The sequence below is a fragment of the Scardinius erythrophthalmus genome (assembly GCF_964197995.2).
Source record: "Scardinius erythrophthalmus genome assembly, chromosome: 24".
In the NCBI taxonomy this organism is placed as follows: Eukaryota; Metazoa; Chordata; class Actinopteri; order Cypriniformes; family Leuciscidae; genus Scardinius; species Scardinius erythrophthalmus.
This window is the reverse complement of record NC_138244.1, coordinates 14656109-14680590: the sequence shown is the minus strand read 5'-3', so window position 1 is coordinate 14680590 and position 24482 is coordinate 14656109. Positions and strand designations below refer to the sequence as shown.

General features: G+C 38.2%; 3 protein-coding genes across 4 annotated transcripts; all 3 read right to left on the bottom strand.

Annotated features, from left to right (window-relative positions):
• Nucleotides 1–7924: 7924 nt before the first annotated feature.
• On the bottom strand, nucleotides 7925–12184 carry mxh (myxovirus (influenza virus) resistance H). The gene is made up of 13 exons (XM_081356898.1): nucleotides 11914–12184; nucleotides 11629–11825; nucleotides 11405–11542; nucleotides 11143–11297; nucleotides 10552–10690; nucleotides 10238–10436; nucleotides 10060–10138; nucleotides 9862–9984; nucleotides 9637–9769; nucleotides 9197–9355; nucleotides 9028–9104; nucleotides 8682–8939; nucleotides 7925–8581 (listed from the first exon to the last, which is right to left on the bottom strand). Exons 1-13 carry the CDS (start codon nucleotides 11961–11963, stop codon nucleotides 8357–8359), a joined length of 1932 nt encoding a protein of 643 aa, XP_081213024.1. The 5' UTR covers nucleotides 11964–12184; the 3' UTR covers nucleotides 7925–8356.
• Nucleotides 12185–12262: 78 nt separating this feature from the next.
• LOC308685233 (uncharacterized protein) lies at nucleotides 12263–15931 on the bottom strand. The gene is made up of 4 exons (XM_081356900.1): nucleotides 15755–15931; nucleotides 15371–15464; nucleotides 14533–14626; nucleotides 12263–14370 (listed from the first exon to the last, which is right to left on the bottom strand). The coding sequence occupies exons 1-4, from the start codon at nucleotides 15774–15776 to the stop codon at nucleotides 13672–13674; spliced, it is 909 nt and encodes a 302-aa protein (XP_081213026.1). The 5' UTR covers nucleotides 15777–15931; the 3' UTR covers nucleotides 12263–13671.
• Nucleotides 15932–16954: 1023 nt separating this feature from the next.
• On the bottom strand, nucleotides 16955–19087 carry LOC308684711 (uncharacterized protein). Of its 2 annotated transcripts, none has more exons than XM_081355966.1 (4): nucleotides 18752–19087; nucleotides 18579–18672; nucleotides 18402–18489; nucleotides 16955–18324 (listed from the first exon to the last, which is right to left on the bottom strand). In XM_081355966.1, exons 1-4 carry the CDS (start codon nucleotides 18789–18791, stop codon nucleotides 17632–17634), a joined length of 915 nt encoding a protein of 304 aa, XP_081212092.1. In that variant the 5' UTR covers nucleotides 18792–19087; the 3' UTR covers nucleotides 16955–17631. The 2 variants fall into 2 exon arrangements, with proteins under 2 accessions (XP_081212092.1, XP_081212093.1); XM_081355967.1 differs by having other exon boundaries at nucleotides 17241–18291; nucleotides 18752–19084.
• Between the last annotated feature and the right edge of the window lie 5395 nt (nucleotides 19088–24482).

Sequence of the window (24482 nt, the reverse complement as noted above, 5' to 3'; positions counted from 1 at the left end):
TGAGTCAAAAATGTGTGGTGGGGCATGGTTTGTGGGACAAACATGGTTATTTACATGGTTTTAGTCTTGTAATGCAATATTACAATACTGTTAATGCAGATTTTTACAGTCATGTGAATTTTTTTATTCTTGGGGGGCGGTTTGAAGGCTCTTTTTTGTGTGTGTGTGTGTGTGTGTGTGTGTGTGTGTGTGGTGTGTGTGGTGTGTGTGGTGTGTGTGGTGTGTGTGGTGTGTGTGTAAAAGGTAGTTGACTTAACATGAAAAATAGCTCTGAATCTGAGCACAGAAAACCAATAAAGCCATTCCACTTTATTTTATGCATCTGATTAATTCAATGAAATGTATTTCAGATCACAATGGCAAAGGTGAGAAAGACAGGGACAGATTGTCAGATGCAGAAAGAGATGCAGAAACAGGTAAAGGATAAGAGAAAGAAACTTAATCAGTGGAGGCAGGACAGGATGAGAGGAGCCATAGAGGACTATAGGCAGATTGTTGAGGATGGTGGGGTCCCTCAGCTGAGACTGTTGGCCAGGGCAGGGAATGTCCCTAAATCTACTCTCCAGTGAATCTAAAATAAAATAAGATTTTACTATTCTACATATATCAATGTGATTTTTGGTCTTTTATCATAGATTTTTCAGTGTCCCACATTGGGGGACACAACTGTCCCACATTAGGAAGCTGCAGATTTTCTCAGACGACTTTCAATAAGAGCACTAATATGTCTATAATTTCTCTTATGAATGGGTTATCTGAATTTTCTCTTTTGATTTGATTAGAAAACCCCCTGAGGATTCCAAAAAGGTATTGGATGTGGATTTAATGTATTGTCTTCACGTCGTAATATTCTACAAAAGTCTGAAAAGCAAAAAATGTCCCACATTAGGGCAATCCACCCTATGTGTGGGTGTACCTGATGTGCCTGCAGGGCAGGATCAGGGGCCAGTTGCATAATGCAACTATGTTAAAACTGTGTCTTGGATGTGTTATGTATTTTGCTTGGATCTTTTGATCCATGATCAAAAAAGAAAATTATACATTTAGTCCCAAAAAAAAAAAAAACAGCTCTTACGTTGTACATTTTGTGACAAAAATAATCCTGTGTGTTGGGCTAAATGTGCTGATTTTTTGTGCGTACATGTGATGGTTTATTTTTACCAGTTGAGAACTCACGAAGAGCTTATAAAATGTGTATAGGAGTCAAAAAAGAACCATGAATTACACACAAATGAAGATCTGCTACAAGGAGATGGCGCTTATGATATGATCTGTAATGGGCAACACCAGAGAAACCAGGTATATGCTTGAGCATTCTGTCCTTTTCAGGGTTGCATAATGTGACATCACGTCCTGTTATTAATCAATCATAATGTCTTTGGTCCGTGTTGCATTCATATTTCAGTCGAACCCCACCAGAGTTCATTTGGAAGCGGATTAAGACCCCATGAAAGGTGGGACTCTGATGGTCCTCTTTGTTTTGCACACCATGTGCAATGATAGCAGTTTGTTTTATTGGCAACCCTGTCTATATGTTGCCTCATACGTAGAAAGTGAACAGAGATGGCCTATCGTGTATGGTGGCAGGATGCCACTGTTTTGGCTGTTATTGCTGTTGTTAAATGTCAATGTTCCTCTTTAATTGATGTTGAGTTTATTTATTAAAAAGCAATACTTTCTTAAATCAGTCTTAATCTGACCAATATAATTTTTTTATGCAACTGACTTTAAAAAGTTATGACCAGAATTGTATGACCAACTTTTAATACTAGTCAAATCAGTTTATGCATTCCTCCTCACTCTTTGTTGCCATAGAAACATTTCAGGGATTAAAATATTGTTATTGCATCCAGACAGCTATTTCCAATCATATATAATGTTAGGGGAGACGCATTACAAGTAACTTGAGTTACGTAGTCAGATTACAAGTAACTAGAAAAGTAATGCATTACTTTTAAATTTACAATAAAATATCTGAGTATGCAAGTTACTGTTTTTCTGACTGACAACTTAGAAAAATGTGTAAGTGCAGAGGTGTTGTGTGCGCTGTGTAAAAATGATTGTTATTGTAGTTTTACACTAAATGTGAGCAGGCATTTACTCATCTCACTTGCAAAAAAAAACAAACAGATTCAGAATTACTCAAATTTTATAAAAACTGTGAAATAAAATCTCACAATATTACGCAAACCTACAATAATTAAATATATTAAATTACACAAATATACTTTAATATAATCTCACTTTATTAACCAATGCCTTTTGCTGCTGAATTTCGATGATCCACTTCAACCTATACTAATAAGCTAAAATGACTTTAGATAAACATCTCATTATGTTTATTTTTTTATTATTTTATTATTTTATTGCTGTTCTCCTGCATACTATTCTTCGATCCAAAATGAAAGCACAGCTGAAAGGTTTGTTTGTGCTGCACCCTCTACTGTACAGGCGTGAATTTGCATTTCCTTCAGCCTGAGGCTTATTCATTTTACTTTTGGTGTGAAAGGGCCTTTACATTTGCCAAAGAATAGAACTTTTTTTATTATTAAAAACAAACAAGCAAGCCCAGCCCTGGTGAGAGAAAGTAACACAAAAGTAATGTAACGCATTACTTTCCATAAAAGGTTACTAAGTAACGCAATTAGTTACTTTTTTAGGGAGTAACGCAATATTGTAATACATTACTTTTTTAAAAAAATAACTTTCCCCAACACTGGTTGTCAACACAACAACACAATGATTCACTTGAATGGATGACCAAAGTCTGGAAAAAATGGTAAGAATTTATTTAACTGAACCAAACCCTCATCCAAACCCTAAACCTACACTCACCTAAAGGATTATAAGGAACACCATACTAATACTGTGTTTGACCCCCTTTCGCCTTCAGAACTGCCTTAATTCTACGTGGCATTGATTCAACAAGGTGCTGAAAGCATTCTTTAGAAATGTTGGCCCATATTGATAGGATAGCATCTTGCAGTTGATGGAGATTTGTGAGATGCACATCCAGGGCACGAAGCTCCCGATCCACCACATCCCAAAGATGCTCTATTGGGTTGAGATCTGGTGACTGTGGGGGCCATTTTAGTACAGTGAACTCATTGTCATGTTCAAGAAACTAATTTGAAATGATTCGAGCTTTGTGACATGGTGCATTATCCTGCTGGAAGTAGCCATCAGAGGATGGGTACATGGTGGTCATAAAGGGATGGACATGGTCAGAAACAATGCTCAGGTAGGCCGTGGCATTTAAACGATGCCCAGTTGGCACTAAGGGGCCTAAAGTGTGCCAAGAAAACATCCCCCACACCATTACACCACCACCACCAGCCTGCACAGTGGTAACAAGGCATGATGGATCCATGTTCTCATTCTGTTTACGCCAAATTCTGACTCTACCATCTGAATGTCTCAACAGAAATCGAGACTCATCAGACCAGGCAACATTTTTCCAGTCTTCAACTGTCCAATTTTGGTGAGCTCGTGCAAATTGTAGCCTCTTTTTCCTATTTGTAGTGGAGATGAGTGGTACCCGGTGGGGTCTTCTGCTGTTGTAGAAGACCCCACCATCCGCCTCAAGGTTGTGCGTGTTGTGGTTTCACAAATGCTTTGCTGCATACCTCGGTTGTATCGAGTGGTTATTTCAGTCAAAGTTGCTCTTCTATCAGCTTGAATCAGTCAGCCCATTCTCCTCTGACCCTCTAGCATCAACAAGGCATTTTCGCCCACAGGACTGCCGCATACTGGATGTTTTTCCCTTTTCACACCATTCTTTGTAAACCCTAGAAATGGTTGTGCGTGAAAATCCCAGTAACTGAGCAGATTGTGAAATACTCAGACCGGCCCGTCTGGCACCAACAACCATGCCACGCTCAAAATTGCTTAAATCACCTTTCTTTCCCATTCTGACATTCAGTTTGGAGTTCAGGAGATTGTCTTGACCAGGACCACACCCCTAATGCATTGAAGCAACTGCCATGTGATTGGTTGATTATATAATTGCATTAATGAGAAATTGAACAGGTGTTCCTAATAATCCTTTAGGTGAGTGTATAATGTAGTTGATAATTATACTCGGTACTTAAATGTATAATTACACTGTAACTGTCACAGTGGTGTTTGGTTTAGTTTGTTCTCATTTGCACTTGTCTGCCTATCGTCACGTCACGTATCATCTTCACTGTCATTATCAGTTCATCTGTATCACCTTTGTTCCGTTAATCAGTGTCATCTTTGTTTGCATTTAAGTTCCGTCTGTTCAGTCAGTCTTTGTCCGATCTCCGTTGTGTATAGTGTGTGTTGCTTCCTGTTCTGTTATCATTTAGCATTAAACATTTGTGTTGGAAATATATCCTTGTCTCCGTCTGCCTTCCTGCAACCTCACGTGACATTAACAAGCACACCTTAAAAAAAGTGTAACCAAATAAACAAACATTGTGTTTTATCCACACTGTGTGTTTTTTAGGGTTGTAGGTTAGTCCTGCATCACAAAATATGCTAACCATGGCTACATCATGGCTGTAATAGATGTGTTATATTTTACAACAGTCTCTACCTCAGGCTATGTGCCTTCCATGTTGTGATTTGAAACATGCATTATCAGGGGCATGTACCATGAAGCTGGATTAGGTGGCTAGCCAGCTATGTTTCAGCTTAGTTTCCGCCAACCCTGGGTTTTAGGTACTATGAAAGTAGCTCGGCTTTAATCGGTGTTCGTTGCCATGGTATCTTACGCTGCACGGCTAACCTGCTCCGGTGCAGGTTATGTTCTGGATTCAAGATCTCAGACTGAAGTTTGACCAATCAGCTGAGAGCAAAGAAACATATAGGTGATGTAACTTATTCCAAGTTTCTGTTGCAATGACTTCACCTTTTCTTCCAAATCCGGTGGACATCTCAGCGCAAATTGTTTGACGAGCACTTCGTAGAGAAAGAGTTTTTAGCTAGACAAAATCCCCTTGCCTTAACTGATAGTTAGGCTACTTGTATGAAAGATACAGGTTTTCCGCGGAAGGAATTTCTTATCTTTGCGAACTTCTTGAGCCGCACATAAAGAATTTAACACGTCGAATTCATGCACTTACTGTACCGCAAATGGTATTGCGTTGCGTTTTTTTTTTTTTTTTTTTTTTGCAAGTGGTAGTGCTACATTCTTGCACGGTGGGTGACGCACAGAAGCTATAGGGGAAAACACGGTTTGTCAAACCATTCGCAAGGTGGTCCTCGCTCTGCAGGAGTACATGAAAAGTTTCATTAGTGTTCCCCGGACATTTATCGACCATGTCCATAAAAGAGGGCTTTTATAAAATTGCCAGTAAGATATATTGATAGGGTGACATCACATGAACACTTTTTTTAAGCAAATTTCACAAGTGTACTATACAATATAATACATGTTAAGACTTATTTTGAATCTTTTTTTTATTATTCTTCTGTTAATCTTATGATAGGATTCCCAAGTCATTGCAACATGTATGCAGTCTATTGCTCCAATCTCCACTGCTCTAGGGGAACATGAGGCAGATTATGTTAATAGGAAGTCCTATCACAGCCATAATGTTCAGGTAGAGATCATGTGAATATGTGAGATGATTATTTTCTGTGAGATGAATCTTTAAATTAATAGTAACATTAACAGATATAACAATGATCTACTAAACATTTCATCTGCAGACGACTTGTGGTCATGAACATATGATCAAGTTTGGATGCCAAATGGCCTGGCTCCAGTGCTTGTCTCACGAATGTTCCATGATTCTGTGTTGTGTCAGCACTTTGAGGAAAGCAAATTAAATTTGGTACAATACAAAACACTGTTAATTTGAACGGAGCTAGAAAAACCTACCCAATAACCCCCTATCATGACCCTCAGACAGGGCCACGGCACCGCTTCAGTGTGGCCCTCAGTAAAACCAGAGTAAAGATAGAGATGACCTTTGGCCTCCTAAAGGCACACTGTTCGGCGCTTAAGAGTCACCAGAGCGGGCATCACAGATAGTGGCTGCATGTGCCATTCTGCACAATATAGCCACCAGTAAAACGGAGCGAGAAACACCTCAAAACCAGCTTCTCCCCGATGAAACTGACCCGATCACACTTGACCACCCAGCTGGTGCAGATGTAGATGCAATCACCATACAATATTACACTTAATAAAAGCACATTGAAACTGCAGATATGTCTCAAACTGTTTTATTGGTTTTGTGGGATGGGAGGGAGAAAGAGAGCAAGAGAAAGTTGCATTAATAAATATTCATACTAAAGTGTTACTTGGTTAAATAAGTTCTAATATATATATATATATATATATATATATATATATACACACAACTATATACACAAATATATACACAACTATATACATACTGAGATCAGTTTTATCCAGCTGTTTGATTTTGTCTGAAGCCAATTGAGGTAGAGGCCTCAGTTTCTGGGGCAGGTTGTGAAAAATCCTACAATAAAAGAGATGTGTAAGGGCCAGTCCCTTTTTTATGCCACACATTCAAATGTTTGCCACAATAAAAAGCCCAGTGCATTCACATCAGCAACAGCTGAGAACACACAGACAGAGTGTCTTCATTTCCTCCACCCTAATAAATAAAAATAGGCCAATGTAAAGCATAACTGTTGTAAAGCAGGTTATGTTTTGTGTTCTGTCTGCTGCTGCATACTGACCTCTGTGTGGGAGACTGTGTATGTGTGCTGGCTTCAACAGGTACACTGTATTTCCCTCTACTGCAGAACATACAGTCAGCCATATTTACAACTTAAAAAAGTAGTAATGTATTGCACACATACCCAGTGTCACTTGCTTAGAGGAGCCAGCACCAGGGTCAGATTGTACAGCACCTGTAATCCCATCCATAATCGGCCGTCCCTTATTGCCTACTCAGAGCCAACTCCTCCACCAGTGTATTCTGGTTTTCTGAATTTAATTATTTATTTCTGTTTTCTACAAACAAGTGTTTGTGATAAAATGTTAACAAAAGTAATAAAAGGTTGTGGTAAATACTCACCACTTTGAATTATATTTTTATATTTTGTCTTTATCTGCTGCCAAGAACATTTGGAGTTGGGGTTGCATCTAAAAATCAATGAATATTAATTTTTCTTAGTACCGGTACATGCACATTTTTATATATTATAAAAATAGGCTATAGGCTATATTACACGTAGGCTATAGGCTCCACATACATACATAATTTTACATAAATATAGAACGTATTTGTTTAACTTACACATTAACAATAAGCAATCTTTCTCCAACAGTCTTCTCTTGCTTTGGCCGCAGAAACCGTATTGTTTCGAGCTTGAAATACATATTTAAATTCATCGTAATTATGAATGATTATCTCTTGCTCCTCCGCGGAAAAATCGCGACCCGCGACAGTGTCGACGTCACTCTTTAATGTGCACGCGCGCGTGGAGTAATCATAGCTTGAGGATCAAAGCCTGAGTTGACAGAGAAAGTTGATGAGCTGCATCATGGTACCAATAAAGCCTGATCGCATCGGTTTGGTTTTGTCAACTCAAAACTTATCCTGTAACCCCGAGTTTGTTCAGCTACCTTCATGGTACAGGCCCCAGGTCATCCTGAGCAGGAAGTTCACATTTCTTTTCAGTGAATCAGTTGAGCGAGCAGGCAATTCCGACTCAGGGATTTGTTCTTGAATTGGATTGATCAGAGTTGTCTTTTATTTAATTTCACTTGACAGGATTCATTAATAAAATGATCTATAAGCCACTGTATATATAAAATAATCACTGTATAAGCCAATCAAACGTGAGTAATTTTAATCAATGAAAAAATTAAAAAAAACTTTTTTGTCTTTCTTTTAGTGTGATTTTTCTCACAATAAAATAATGCAAGGTGATGTTGCACTGTTGTATAAGAAATTGATTTCTGTGTGTTCAAAATATCTGAGAAAACTTATGACATTTTATTTGAATGAAGGCCTATTATTTGTAAGATAATTTGTATTTTAAAATTGAAGTATACATGTCGGTATGTTATATACATGAGTATACATGATCTTTATTACAGTAGGTAAGCAAACTATCACTGATGGTTTATCATTTACAAATGTTATACAGTTAACCACATAGTCATTTATCTTGATGAGGGTTTATTATTTCAGATACATATCTATTTTTGGAGCTTAAACAGTTTCAATCTGATCAAATACATTAAAAAAAATCAATGTTCATTAAACCCCAGAAACACTGGCCTCTTTGTAAGAAGATTATATGTTGATCATCATCTTTCCTTTGCTTCTGACCATAAAATAGCCTGTTTAATTTTTAGTGGCTGGTCCATTAGGACAGCTCTTTACCAGAGAAAACTTGTGTCTCAGAGATGTATACTGATTTGTTCTTGTGCCAGACGCAGCCGCTCCATGCGTTGGTGTAAGTCTGCTCTCTTCCGACCAGCCTCTGTGTCCTCCGTGAGCAGCTTCACAACATCCGCTCCATCCCGCAGGTCCATCGCGTGAGCCCGCAGCATCACGGCAGCTTCCTTCAGTATGAACAGCAGGATCACCATGGGAATGTAGTCGGCCAGCCGCTGATACACAATCTGTTTGATTGAGAGACCGTGTGGGAGTTTTTCAGTGCAATCAAAACCAAATATTAAAGATCACGAGCAGCTAATACTGAAGTCAGAAACTGATTTACACCTCGTAGTAGATGATCAGTTTATCAGGTGTCAGGCTCCTGGTGTCAAACACAGCACAGTTGTTGGGTGAGGTTGCGTTCTCTCCCGTATCCAAACAAATGGACTCATACTGCTGTCTCATTTCCACAAACTTGAAGTCTACAATTTTCTGGGTAAAAATGGGATCCTGTGTGTACACAAGCTTCTCCATGCTAATGTACTCATGGATCCTCTTATCCACCTTGCTTTCTTGCTTTGAGTGAATTTCGTCAATATGGTTCTGAGGGAAAATCAGATATGTTATGTTTAAGACTTTTATTGTCTTTTAAGATGATTTAATGTGATCAACAAGTGTAATTTTAACACACCAGTATTATGTGTCTCAGATGAGGGAAGTTTGGGAAACACAGCTCACACACAACCCTGAACTCCTTTTGCACAATACCTAAGGTTATATTTAAATGAGAACTGTTATTATAAATAATTTAATCCATATATGACGTTTAAAAAAAAAAAAGCCAGTTAAAGTTCAGCTACCTCGGATGAGCCTCATAGTATCCAATGCTGGTTGTTTAAGATCTCCAACATGTTTCTTTACCATTGATTCATACACACAGTAGTCACTGAAGGTCACCAGTTCTCTCCCACGATGGGCCTCGTCATATTTTTCTGTCATCTCTTTTACAGATTCTCTGACTAAAATAAAATAAACTTAGGATAGTTACCACAAATTATAAGATTAAAGGTCAACGGTGAAAGTTTTGTATGTTAGCTCCTCAAATTTGATTGGTTGAGCAGCAGCACTTTGTTCTTTTCACTGTATCACTCGCTATGTCCAGCGAGGAGGAGCGAATGTAATTTGGGCCTAATGGGTGGAGACAGAATATCCAAATCGTGCTAAATCATACCAAGACTAAAAAAAAACTGAAGAAAAAATGGTTCTCAACAATGTTAAGTCACAATGACGTATGACGTACACAATGCTTTGGAGTTACTCAGATGACATTCCCATTGCTTGAACACTGGTCGAAGGAGCGAGTAGAGGTTCCCATTGTCTGATTCTCCTGTTCTACACATCTCACTTATCTGGTCACTGAACTCCAAGATTTTCTACACATGCAGAGAAACAGAAGTTCATTTCAGCCAGGATTGCTCAGAAATTGGACATTACAAGTAACAGCTAATGCTTGCACTTACTGTACCTTGCTGAGATAAGGCCCCATGCGCTCAGGTTCTAAAGGAGGACCTTCATCATAACTCTTGAGCTCAAATCTCACTGCAGACAAGTTGATGTGGATTTGATCTCTTAGAGATGGAAGTGAAGCCTGTAAAATAAGGAATAACTCATAACTTTAGTGTTTAGAGTAAGTTTTAGAATATTTAGCAATGTTTAGACATGCCTTGATATGTCCGACCAGCTCGTTAGTGAGTCTGGTGGCCAGGCAGGATATTGTGGCTCTCTGCTCTTCAAGAAGATAACTGGTGGCAACAGAATAAAAGACTCTTAAGTGGCTTTGAACATTACATAAAATAACAGATAACTAAAGAATATCTATCAGGTTAAATGCAACGTAATACCTGAAGTGCATGTTATTTGAGAAGAACTCCTTTTCCTGTCTTGTGGCTTCAGCCAGAGAAACGTTTTCATTGATGTCACTCTGGCCTCTACATCGGACAATGGTGTAGCCCTTTTTGAGAGGAACCACTTTACCCTGCAGTACTTGTAAGACGTCAGCTTCTGCTCCTTTATCTATCAGGTCTGGCTTTGTCAATATTGCTGAAGCAATAAAAAGTGTTGAACAGACATGAATGAAATTGCCATGCTGTAATATTATGTGTTATATCAAGCAAAACTAATTTTCTAATCTAAGTACTAAGATGTGTAATAATACCTAAAGTCCTTGAGCCATCAGGATCAACACCCTGAGCCATTCTAAGTGCTTCTGTGGTTGCGACGTCAACATTGCAGGGAACAACAACCAAATTAATGGTTTCTTTTTTTCCAATGAATTTCATTATCAGGCGTCGAATCTGCAGTTAATCAAAGGCTAATTTATAAGACAATGAAGACCTGAAACATTTAAAACTGTAGTATGCATGTAACATCATCATATTGCAGGTTTTAATTTACGATTTTTTTTTCTCATTTTTGGATGCACCTTATTTTATAATACGTGTACTTGCATGTACTTACACTGTACCAAGAAAATACTGGGTATACTACAGGGGTTAGTACCTAGTTATACCCAGTTATTGTAATTAGTACAAACTTTAAACTTATTGTAATAAGTACATAGTAAGTACACGGGGAACAGGACTTATTCTAGTAATAACGGAGTAATAACTAGGTACTAACCCTGAACCTACCCCTAAACTTAACACATATTATTACCTTATATTACCCAGTACTTCTTAGGTAAATACGCTGTAAGTAAATTTAAGTGCACATACTGTAAAATGAAGTGCAACAATTTTCGTATCACCTGGTCTCCAATGTCTTCCGGTTGCCCTTTAACGGGTACTCTTGTTATACCAGGTAGATCGATCAGCGTGAGGTCACAAACATCAGGTGATGTGATCTCTAAACTGATGAGATCATCGCAGATTCCTACCCCATCTCCAGCAAGCATATTTTGTGCTGTTAAAGACAAATACTACATACTTACTCAACATTCATTCATTATATATTAAGCTAATATTATAATGATTATTTATAAATGATAATAGCTTGATATATAACCTCACCCCTTCTGACGTAACTTTCAACTTGTGCGGGATCATGAAAGGTCTCTCGCACATCATTGTAAGAGATTATGGCAGTCCAGTCGCTCCCAATACTCAGTTTCCTGAGTTTAAGCTCCAGTGGACAGCGAGTGACAATACCTGAATGGACCATCAGAATATACAGATGCCTCCTAACTTAAGCTGAAGAATGTAAATAAGATATATACTGTAGGTGTACAACATACCACTCCCACGAGGCAGAGCGACTCCTGACAGCGCCTCTAGAACAGAGCTTTTCCCTGAGCTCTGGTCTCCCACCACTGCAATGGACGGCAGTGCAAGTTCCCTCTCAATGCCAATCCGCCTCATGAAGTCGATCATCTCAATGTAGGGCCGAACCTGTGCGTCCCACTGCTGCAGAAATATTCCACTGTTCTCGGGACTTAAAAACGCACATTTGACAGTTACACTGTAGAAAGTTTAAAGCCTGCTTTGTAAGTTTAAGTGCAGAATAAAAAAGAATTCCTTACCCATTTTCATCTGAAGAATCAAAATCCAATATTTCTGGTGAGCTGTCCATGACTGAAATGATATAAATCTCACTGATTGATCCTAAAACAATTTAAAAGCGCTTTCTTTTAGCTGCAAATGTGTTTTAATGAGAACTAGTTTTAATTAGAAAGTTTGGTCAGACAATAAGTCCTGGCAATTCAGTGTCAAATGCATACTATGAACCTTTTATAGGTTTAATATTGTCTGTGGTTTTGGGAGGGGGCTCCACGGATAACAATAGTAAACCATAAGCAGAATTTAGTTTTACAGAAAGGACTTGAACCGACCTTGAGTTAGGGAAAAAATAAGGGAAGAACAGAATGCAAATATACTGTGGTTTGGGCCATTGTTTTATGGGAACTAGTTGATTCGTATAGCCATTGTATTAGCGTGTTTCATGTGCTTATTTTTCAACTATCACACTTGGAAAATAATTGTTTTCTTAAAGTCTTTTTTTAATAGTTTAATAGACTTAGATTCCACAATGAGTAAAGTATTGAAAGACAGTCGCTGTGCTGTATATTTAAGCTATGCTATTATTGCCGAGACCTGAATGAGGAAACAGTTACCACAAAAGCTGAATTGCAAAATCTAATAAAAATATGTTTTGTTTTGTCTTTTGCATGTGTTGTTTAATGCAAACCTGCCATGCAGTTTCAGTAAATGATTTGCAGATTTTACAGTAACAAAAAAATTCTAATTCAAACCAAGCAGCTTTCTGTTGGTCAACACAGCAAATCCATGTTACAAAATCTGCAATGGGGAAATATTCCAGCCTTGAGTGTAATTCCAGTTTGCGTGGATTTCTATTAAAATTACTGGATTTTCACAGCTAAAATTAAACATCGGTAAATGCGAGCCCTCCTTTAATCTCAATTTAAAGCTGTCATTTCAGTGCTCGAAATGAGTTATCTCTCTACGAACAAAACAATAGGAAAACATATTCTACTTACTATCTCCATAAAAAAATATTTCTCATTTCGAAGGCTGCATCCTCCTCCTGAGGTCACATACATACATCATTGAAGCTGCCTCATTTCAGAAAAGTAACCATTACATTCCAAAGCAAGAATGATATTAGAGTCATTTATGCTCCATGAAGAATAACTGTCAGCTTTATAATGGTTACTTTTCTGAAATGAGAAATCCTCAAAGACATATGCAGCCTTCAAAATGGGACACAGCTCTTCTAGTCTAGTGCCCGGTTTCACAGACAAGGCTTAGAACTAGTCCGAGACAAAAATGCATGTTTGAGCGGTCTCAACTGAAAGCAACTTGCATTGACAGATCTTAAAACATGTCAGTGCCATTGTTTTGTCTCAAAAGGCACAGCAGTAATGTGTTTTCTAAGCCACGTTTATAAAAGCTACTTAAATGTTCTAATTGAACCAAGGCCTAATCCTGGCTTAATCTAAACCCTGTCTGTGAAACCAGGACTAGATTTTGTGGCACTAAATAAATATGAATGATTCAGCTCAAAAACTGAAACAATAACTTTAATCAAAGCATCCAAGAACCTGAAAATAGGGGGAATAAACTTAGAATTATCCATTATGTATTGTACTGAACTGCAATGAACTAGAACTTCACAGCTCTGAACACAGCTGAGAACACATTTCCTCTAAATGTGTCTAAAAGGGGCAACATAACCTGACACACTTTACATTAAATAATGTATTATTTTAAATACCTACAGAATGAGCAACATTGATGCTTTTAAGTGCTTCAGAATGATTTCAAAATCTCTCGATTAGTTTCTCGAACAAAAATATTAATCTTTTTCTGTCCTCGGCATATGGGGAGTGCGGTTCAGTGTGTCCTGTCTCAAGAGCCATGGCGGTTAAAGTCTCTCTGTCTCTTTCAAGGGCCGCTCTGTCCCGCTCCAGTCTCGCTCTGTCCTGTTCCAGAGACGCTCTTTCCCTGTCAACTGCAGCTCGGTCCTTTTCCAACTGCGCTCTGTCTCTCTCCAATGCCGTTTTCTCTCTGTCTGCGACAGCTCTCTCGCGCTCCAACAGCACTCGCTCTCGGTCCAGGTCCGCGTGCTCCTTCTCCAGAAGCCGTCGCTCTCTTCTGAGTTTGGATCTTTCCAAGTGTAGCTCGTCATGAGTCTCTGGGGGGCTTTTTTCCATCGGTCTCTCTTTCACGCTTTCTGCTGTATCTGATGAGGGTCCATCATCGGCTACCGTCGCTTGAGTATTGACCTCGATGACCGAATGAGTCAGTAATTCTAAAATATCACTCCCCATTTCTACCTGATACATCTTCTTGCAGGGCTGGGCCGCACATTCGGTCTCATCCGCCAGGTTGGTCAGTAAGGTCGGTTTAGGAGGGTCGACGTCAGTGGGATCGCCATCTACCGCCTTTTCCATGAGTCTGAACCACCGCCAGGATTCAGGTTTAACCGTTTCGACATCCTTCGCAAGAGCTTTTAAAACCTAGGCAAAAAGCGTAGAGAAAACTACACTAGGACAATTGCATGTAAATATATTTAATTTTAACTAGAAGAAAATAAAGAAGAAAATAAAGTATGAGTGGTGTGCAGCTATACAAGTAAATAATTTTAATAATATAAGATAGACCCTATGCATCCATCTTACCTTGTATTTGCATTTTAAGTTTTCCCACTTTCGTTTTGCTCTTTGAGAAGTAATATTTCCATCCAGGTTTGATTTAGTCTCTTGAATGAACATCCTACAAACAGAAAACTCTCTTTGTCAGTTTCTCTTTTGCAATTGAATATAGATTAAGACTGGGGTTTTTAAAATTGTTTGGGTGACACTAATGTCTATGAAAAATTTGAGATATTTAATAAAAAAAAAAATGTTTTTACTATTAATGTTTACATAAGGGAATAATTAAACGTTTAACACAATTATTATATTTATAATTTTATTTATATTTTTTTATTTAATTATTTAAGAATAATTTCTAAAAATATATTATATTTGAACCATTACTTGTGCTGTTTATTTCTAATGAGATCTCTTTTGCCATTGTGACCTTAATCTGGCTTGTTTGGTGCTGTAAGAAAATATTCTCTGTACATCTGCTTTGTAACTATATTTATTGTGAAAACTGCTAAAAATATTAAATGTATTTAATTTAACATTAAATTGAAATCTAACTAATCTAAAGTGAGTAGTAACAAATACATACGTAAATAAATAATAAATAATTTATATATAATACAGCCAATAATTAATATAATCAATATTTTTATTGTTAATATTACACAATATATATGGGTAATTATAATAGATGAAGTATGTGTCCTAAAATTTTAAAAGGGGGTTACCATAAATGAGGGTCCCTGGTAAGAAAAATGTGAAAACCCCTATATTGTAAAACAATTGCAACAACAAACAATAAGCATAGAAAATGAGTATACAAACAACATGTACTACAGATGCAAAATGAATCACAATGAATACATACTCCCAGCCATTTCTGCATGTGTTTCTCCAGCCTGAGAATAAATAGCCATGGGCCATGCGCCACCTGATCAGTGTCTCTGTGTCCTTGTGAGACCCTGAAACAGAACCGCAATGCAAACAAACAGGACAATATGAATTCACTGTAGGTTTGTACATGTGATTTAATATACAAAACAAACAGCCCAGTCAAACCACATTATAAACACTGATAACTGACAGTCTGAAATAATAGTAATAAATCATTATTTATTAAGCTAATGCAACTGCGCATGTCATGTACATTAAACTGGTTTTAAATCCATGAACTCATAAAAGAGAGTTAAAGAAATGTGCGAAAGTTTTGCATGCGTGCCGACTCAGTGCAGCTTTACAGAATGACACTCACACTGTTGAGATGGTTGCGCCATTTCTTAAAGTGAGAGAGGTGGCCAAACTCCTCTAATGAGATATAACGTAATATCATGAATATTATGGATTTATTTCACTTCTTCATCAACCGTTTGTGCGTCTGTTGCAGACAGCACTTCTTCACAGATTTTCCCGTTTCCACACGAATGATGTCAGATTATTGCCCTCTAGCTGTCAGGAGCAAAACAGCGGAATGAAATTCCATTTCATATTCAGTTATAGATCGTAAATCTACACGTTTTATGAGAAATTAAATTGAGTCTAAATCACAAAAAAAAAAAAAAAAAACGCTAAATAATTTTTAAAGCTAATAAATTCAAAGCTCAAATAAAATACAACAGACATATTATAATTATAAATATTATTAAAAACTTTAACTAAAGGAATATTAGAAATGTTTTCCTGGCAAGTAACCGAAATAAGTTTAAGATGAAGAACTAAAATCACTGGAAATATAAAATAGCTGGAAAAAAAACTGAAAGCTAATCAAAAATTAAAAAACTGAAAAGCTAATTATTATTATTATTATTATTATTATTATTATTATTATTTAAATTAACATGAAAACTGAAAATATAAAAATAAAAGTTAGTTCAAAAGATTATTCAAAACTGTAAACACTAAAATAATGCTGATCAAAAGTCACTGGGTAAATGATTACATGTAATCTGGATTATGTATCTGATTCCAAAAAGTAAGCCTACTTGTTATAGCCTAAATTTATACATATAATTAGACTACAGTTAATTTTCTATTGATTACATGATTACGTTATTCTCACAATGGCAGTCAATTATTCATAATTCATTGATTCACCCTCCTACTTTTCTTTTATCTTTTTCATTTTCCTATTCTAAAAGAAAGTCTACTGCTTATACACATTCAAAAGGTCTTCAAGGTTTGTGGAATTGCACACTGAGACCCAAAGCATTTGATCACAGAATTTTTTTTTTTTAAATCACAATTTTTTATTATTTTTTTACATTACAACACTGCATATCTAATCAACTCCTGACGAACACATTGTTACTATTTGAATTATCACTCAGTGAGTCATTTAACCATGTATTACTGTCTTTGGAAGGCATTAAAATGTACAAATTCATCATCATAATAATATATATATATATTTATTTATTTCATGTTTTGTTAACATTTGAGTGAAAATTACACTTAAAAACTGAGACCAGGCCTAGTTGTTACACTTAAGTGTATATTTTTTAGTGTAGGTTTATTGTTGAACACCTTACCGCTCATTGAAAAAACATTGACCATTTGTGACTGAGATGGAACCTGTCATTAAACAGCTTTTTATACTTTTTAACAAACTTTTATCACTAAAGTAATAAACAATAAAATCTAAATTTACCAGGTAAGCTACAAAACTAACACCCTGGTAAACTATACTCAATTCTCCCTTGCGCATCTGAATGAAAACACAGTGGACCGCCAATCTTGGGTTTTGACCTTTATTTTATGGCACAAACGGTATACTTTACTGACAGACACTATTATATTACATTATCTCAGAAATAAAGCATCACATTCTGTGTTTCTTAGTCGGCACTCACAAATAATTTAACAAATCTCAAAAACATTTTAGTTTAGGGGCCCTTGTGCACCCTGCCAATGTATGTGGTAAGTGAACTCCAGTCAAGTCAAGACAAGTCAAGTCAATTGATTTAGGAGTGAAAATTACAAAAAATAATTGTAATAATTTTAATATAGTCAAAAATAAGGTGTTTTAATGTCTCTTCAGACTGCCAAGACAACAACCCAATCCTTAAGGAGTGTTCAGATATCCCATTATCTCACAGTATTTTCCCTGAGGTTTGCCTCATTCTCAGAGTTGCTTCACATTTTTTCAATCACTCTTTCAAGTAAGATTATTAATTTTTCTCGGTTCTTTTCATGAGGACAGTCCAGTCCATTGCATCCTGAACTGCTTTTTACGTGATTTGTGAAATCCGCCGACCTTCTGTCTCTTTCAAGGGCCGCTCTGTCCCAGGCCAATGCCTCTCTGTCTTTCTGCAGTCGGGCTCTGTCCTGTTCCAATGACGCCTTGTCTCTTTTAACCGCAGCTTTGTCCTTCTCTACCTGGGCTCTGTCCCGGTGAAGAGCCGCTCTTTCCCGATCTGCAAGGGCCCTTTCCCGCTCCAGAAGGGCTTTTTCTCTGTCCAGGCCTCCGAGCTCTTTCTCTAGAAGCTGTCTATCTCTTTGAAGTTTGGTTCTCATCATGTCCAATGAATAGCTCTCTGCTGTCTGTTTGCCTTTTTGTATTCCCTGCTTAACCAGATGTGTTTTGGTGGCTGCTGGCACGTTCACGGAAGTTCCTTCCTCTTCCAGAAATTCCAATATTTCCCCTCCGACTTTGATCTGGCGTAACTTCTTACTCGGATGAGGTGCATTATCATTTTCAGCTTCTGACGTGATCACTTGCTGGCTGATCTTTTCTTCAAACTCTTCACTCAGAGCATCGTCCATAAGATTGAACCATTTCCAGCAGGTGGGGTTCTTCTCCACGCCGGTGGGAGGATATTTTGCATCCTTGTAATGAATTGGTAAATTCATTAAACTGTTGAATATGTTGGCATTTGAAAAACACAATTGGCAGTGAGACCAACCTTATATCTTGCCTTCAGGTTTTCCCACTTTTTGGCAATCTGCTCAGTTGTCATCTTTTCATCAAGCCCCATTTCTCTGAGTATTGCACTAGGGGGGAACAATTAACAATATAATAACTTTTAATCAGAATACATGTTATGAGAGATCAGTTCAAATTCTAAGGTTACAAATCGCACCTCCAGGCTGTTTTTGACGAATTTTTCCTCCCGTCAAAAAGCGCTGAGTTGCTCGACCGCAGCTGTATCAGTTTTGTGATATCCTCAGTAGACACTAGTGCAAATAAAACAGCCAGTTAGTTAGCTTAATGCTCACATTACTTATTAGTTTCGCGCAAAAACGGACGACTTACTTTTATAGATGTGTTTAGAGCTGGTCGACGCTGAATCCATATTTTATATCACTTCGTAAAACAGATTTCTAGGGCCCTTAATAGTGCACGTTGGCAGTGTGCTTCTGTTAACATTCCCTCCCAGGGAAAATGGCGCCGTACGAGCACATCCTGGATAGGCTGCCTACTAAGTGCCCTTATATTGAAGGAGCGAATATGCGTCTTTGGAATGCTTATAGAACTACGTGTCGAAATGCAAAATCTAGTTTGACCTAAACAGAATTACTACGTGTGCTTAAATCATTAAACTCAAACGCACTAACGAGCTCTTTCTATGGCTACTGGCTAGAATAGACCAACCTAAAGACCAAAGAAAGGAATTAACATTAAATGGGGCGTGGCTTAGTGGACCGGAGGTTGTCTCTATGGTCTCTAATATGTATAAATTATAATTTTTAGCTCCTCTCTGTTTATTTTCAATTAAAAGACTATTTTAGTGTCATTATTTAGGTTTAAATTCTTATCATACGGTATTCACAAACAACTGTAATTTGTCTATGCCGAACTGCGCTGAGAAAAATAACAGGCACCGCTGGACAATACAATCATGTGACAACTTTTACTTTTCTCAGCGATGAACAGAATTGACCAATCAAAGTCGTTTGTGAAGATGAGGATTTTAAAAATAATTTTTCGTGGGTCAGTTTTGCATGCTACGTTTTAACATAGGCTATTGATGATAATTTAACCAATTATACTTTTTAGTGAACAAATGTATCCAATAATAACGTCCTGAGATTTTTATTAATGTACTCGTGGAGGTTGCGGTTTTCAGCCATGCGCCACCTGGAGGAAGACAACTTTTGTCCCATGATAGAAAACATAACCAAGCAACACATTTCCACCCAATGGCGAAGGTGAGAAATGAGATATCCCAATATAAGCAGATGGACGCTGTTTTATGAATATGGATATGAAGTATATGAAAAAATACATCTTTCCACAAATTCCACAAGATTAAAATGTAAAAGTTTAAATAATAGTTGGGTCTATGAAAGGTATATGCCCTTTGCCCAGTGAAAAAACATTGTATCACTCTACACGAAGGCACAACGTGAGCTGGGTTATAATTAATATAATAATAATGGGTTATAAACATCTCCACATCAGATTTACTTATAAAATAAGTACAGTGCTCTTTATATAAATGAACAGCTGCTATTATCCTATCCAGATCTTCATGTAGCATGTTTGAAATCTCAACCAATGCATTTGACCTTTACAAGCCTCTGCTAAACTATTAATAATAGAGAGGGACTTCCTTCCCTAATGAAGAAACAGTCAACAAGTCCTGTCAGGATGGAGTGTCAACATACAATTCATCAACTAATTGGACAAGAGATGTGGCCCAGTTAATGCTTAGATCTGCCAAGCAGCTGATGCATAAAACTTCCAGATGCATTTAAAAGACAGGAAAGTGTGCAAGTATGGCATACCATTTGTGCCAAAAAAAAACAAAAGACAGTTTGATTGCTTTGTACAATGCATTTGTCTATGTCTATATTGTTAAACCTGTACTGACATTCTACAACCCGACAAGCGCCTATTCACCATGTTCAGCCCGAGAAAACAAGCACAGACAGATGCCAACAGACTCAGACAGGGCTAACATACTGATCCAACAAAACCAGACGAAGTGTCTGTTGCCGTCTGTCGGCGTCTGGTGGTGCAGTGTGAATTGGCCTATAGTCTTTATGTTTCATCTTTATGCTCTGTCATAATGTTTATAGTTTTAGGGTGCTTTCACACATGGTTCATTTGCCTGGTCTGAATCCGCGGTCGATTGCTCACCCCTACCCCTTGCCGGTCACCGTGATTTTGCCAAGTAAAGTCATTAGACATGTTCCTGGATCAACATCTTTTGTTGATCCTGGAACAACATTCCTGTCCAAAAACAGTCTGCAATTTAACCCTGCCCATAACTTATCCCTAAAATCAGAAGGAAATGATAGGTTAATAAGAATGATGTAAAAGCCACTAACCCTTGTTTTAAGCCTAAACTGTAAGCATATCCCTCAATTTGACTGGTTGATTGTAATGTTGATCAAGGAACATGTTCTGCTTGGTGAAATCACGTTCACCCCCAACCTTTTTATGTGGACTCGGGTATGGTTCGCAGTTGTGCACCTGAGTTCGGAAAGCAGTGTTCATATCATCCAAACAAACCGAATTCCGACGTCATTCGCACCCGAGTGCAGACCAAAAGTGCTTGTGTAAAAGCACCCCAACAGATTTTGTTTTTGGCACAAACAGAATACCGTAATTTGATCAAAACAGCCTTTCATAAACGACAGAACAAGATGACATAAACAAAGAACATACACATCAAATTTTTCATAAAGCCCTCCTAATCAACAATTTTATCCCTTAAAACTCATCTTTGATCACCAAAATTACATATTTAAGTGTTTTTTCCTTCAATGTCTTCATGCCTTAAAATAGCTTGAATGTAACTCTACACTGTTTCCTTATTTAGTACATGCAGTTCTATGAATATGCAAATTAGCCCCACCTCCACTCTCTCGCACCAGCTCAGAGATCCACTCGTTGACAATCACACATTGACGTGATTGGTTATATGGTAGTTTGTGACGTCAGAAACACCAGCGATTTCAAACCGCAATTTTCGGTTCACTGCAGTTTTAAGGAGAAAATACTCAGAAATGGTGTGACTTATGCATTTGCACATGGTTTGTCTTAAAGCATATTCAAAACACCACATAGACATATAAACAACATTAAAAGCTTGATTTTCACCACAGGGGGACTTTAAGTACACAATAGTCTCAGCCTCAGACGTCAGACTGATGCATATGGTACACTTAACTGGAAACACTTCAGGAATGTCGAAGTCGTCATCTGATTGGTTGAATTTTATCGGATTTCCGGGGGGCGCGAGTGTCGCGTTTTTTTTCGGTCAGCCGGGAAACAAAGCGCAGACGTGTGATTGCGGAAGAAAAACTGTTGTGTTTACATGAGTGACAATGAGCATTTATCAAGATCAGCTAAACGTAGGATTCTCAAAAGTATACGTGCACGAACAGATCAATGACTTACTGCTTGTTCTTCTCCTTCTTTAATTTTCTATGCTGACTGACTTGTTGCACGCCGGTCTAAGTACACAATGACATGGACACATGTATAAAAAGCAGTCGATTCATTTCTGGCAGATATTGAACATCATACAGAAGTAGAACGAGCAAAACTCTGTTACATCGATATATTGCCCACTCTACTTTATCGTATTGATAACAAAATGCATTTTGCATCATCAGTTTAGTCATGTGAAAGGGTGTCCTTTGTTGTTCTGCGTGGTGCAAGGGGGCTAATCTCTGTGCATATGTCCTTAAAAGCACTGATGCTGTTTTCCTCTTAAATTATTAAGCTTCTTCAGCGGCTTTAAACCATTGAGAGAAGATTAGTGAGGTTATTCTGTGACGGTGTTTGTGCCTGCGCTTGTGCACATGAAGTGTGTAAGGTTGATGGTGTGTTTGTGACTTCTACGTTCTGTTTGTGCAAGGATGCTATTCAATATCTCAATGTGAGCACTCCAACAGAGCCTGATCGATCCAACGGTGCCAATTAAACCTCAAGCCCTTGTCTTTCAGAATCACGTTGGCCCTTATTTTAAGTGTTGCATCTGTCACTCAAATGACCAAAATGGCCATTTTGTACTTAAAATCAACATCTGGATCAGATACGGATGTGTATTTAACATATTTAGGTGTATAAATACGATCTTATTAGAGCGTGTTTATATGTTTATATGTTATATGTCTTGTTATATGTGTTTATGTGTTATTCTCAACAGAGTTTTTAACATGCACTGTATTGCAATTTCCCTCTATGTGAATCTGTGTCTCTAATCCAGCAGTCTGTATCCTGTGTTGGGGAAGAAGAGGGGGTTGTATGTGTCTCTGTAATCTTGCTATGTCTGTGTGGAACTGTGTTGGTAATCCTGCTATGTGTGTGTGTGTGTGTGTGTGTGTGTGTGTGTGTGTGCATGTATGTGTTCGCTCGAGTGTTTGTCTTCAATGTAATCCTATGACAGCGAGCAGTTGTGCACGTGAATGGTCGTCAAAGTTAAAGCATACATGCCTTGTGCGTTTAGTATCATTTACGCCATATGGCCGGCTGCACAGGCACACACTCGACTCCATGTGTGGGCAGGGTTTGACATCATCAGCCGTCATTGCGGCACTGAGGTGATACAGGAGGGCAGGGCCTGGATCAGGAAAGACATTTGGCTTGATCTCTAATTTAGAGGCGTGGCTGGGGGAGGGGAACGATCAGTTCGGAATGACAAACTGGAGTTAGGATGAAGATAGTAAGTAGATCAGCTGTTCCAACTTTTTAACCAATCTAAAAATCTGGTCTCATGTTGCAGATATTGTGGGTTTAAAAAATGGGAATGTGTATTAATCCAGGTGTTTAAGCGGTCAGTTGGTGATGAAGTTGCAATTTAGTACCTAAATGTAATATCAAATAACACTACACTTAATTACAATTAAGTAGGCCTACTTCACATCTGCTTTGGTATGTTGGTCAACACATCAAAATATGTGTATGTAACAGAGGCCAACTATTAAGAGCTGTGCATGTAAACCTCACTCCCCTGGCCACAAGAGGCGTACTAGCGACTGACGCTATAGAGATTGCGGTCTTTAGCGTCCTTGTTAATACGCCCGCCTCCTATGCCGAGACGCCGGTTCCCGCTCGGAGCGGGGCGAGTAGGACCGGAGGGGTTACACTGGTGTCGTGACCCGGATGGAAGTGAGGTTTAGGAGGGTGAGTGTAACGGACGTAGGCTAGTAAGAGCTGTGCATGTAAACCTCACTCCCCTGGCCTCAAGAGGCACTGTAGCAACTGACACTAGAGGCTGCGGTCTTTAGCGTCCTTGTTAGTCCGCCCCCCTCCCACGCAGGAGAACCCGTTTCGAATCCCGCTTGGAACAGGTCAAGTAGGACCGATTACATTTGGTGCTGTGACCCGGTTGAGAGTGAGGTTTAGAGGGGTGAGTGTAACGGAGGCCAGCTAGTAAGCGCTTTGTGAGTGAACCTCACTCGACTGGCCACAAGAGACACTGTAGCGGCTGACGCTAGAGGATCAAAATGTACTTTAAAGTTAAACGTTTAATTTGACCTTATTAAAAAGTGCACATTTTTAAAACTGTGCTTAAGTGTGTTAAGAAACATCATGATACTCTATTTAAGTACACTTAAGTAGCATTTTATTTGATTAGGCCTAATATTAGGCTATCTGCAAGTCACCTTTTTTTGTTTTTTGTTTTGTTTTGTTTACATATATATTTAAGTTTTGAATTACACTATAAGTGGACATTACATTCAAATAACCACACTTCTTTTTTCCCTCTTTTTTTCTTTTTTTACCAGGGGTAAAACTTTTTTTCTTTATTTTTTTTTACCAGAGGTTGATTGTGCCTCTCCACCTTATAGCAAAGGTGGAGGTAGGGATGGATGCTCAATCAAACCTGAGCTACAGTGCAACGGGTTTAGCGATGGAGCGCGCGTCGCGAGTGTAGAGGATAGGCAGCACTATTTATAGCTAATCCTGTTTAAGCGAGGTCATGCTCTCTACCGTCCCTGAGACAGAGCCGTGGAGTTAAACGCTCGCGTGACAGCGTACGAGGAGCATCGCCTGCGCTTTTGGTTCATCGTACCAAACAACAAAA

Bases quoted from the DNA above. Each gene is read 5' to 3' on its own strand.
- mxh (XM_081356898.1), bottom strand. From the start codon at position 11,963: ATGGACAGCTCACCAGAAATATTGGATTTTGATTCTTCAGATGAAAAT. The intron at 10,691-11,142 runs GTGATACGAAAA...GATTAACTGCAG, and splicing joins CGGAAGACATTGGAGACCAG to ATTCGACGCCTGATAATGAA. The intron at 10,437-10,551 runs GTATTATTACAC...TTATTGCTTCAG, and splicing joins TGATGGCTCAAGGACTTTAG to CAATATTGACAAAGCCAGAC.
- LOC308685233 (XM_081356900.1), bottom strand. From the start codon at position 15,776: ATGGCGCAACCATCTCAACAGT. The intron at 15,465-15,754 runs GTGAGTGTCATT...GTTCTGTTTCAG, and splicing joins GGCGCAACCATCTCAACAGT to GGTCTCACAAGGACACAGAG. The intron at 14,627-15,370 runs GTATGTATTCAT...TTCTGTTTGTAG, and splicing joins ACATGCAGAAATGGCTGGGA to GATGTTCATTCAAGAGACTA.
- LOC308684711 (XM_081355966.1), bottom strand. From the start codon at position 18,791: ATGGATTCAGCGTCGACCAGCTCTAAACACATCTATAAAA. The intron at 18,673-18,751 runs GTAAGTCGTCCG...TATTTGCACTAG, and splicing joins CTCTAAACACATCTATAAAA to TGTCTACTGAGGATATCACA. The intron at 18,490-18,578 runs GTGCGATTTGTA...GTTCCCCCCTAG, and splicing joins TCGTCAAAAACAGCCTGGAG to TGCAATACTCAGAGAAATGG.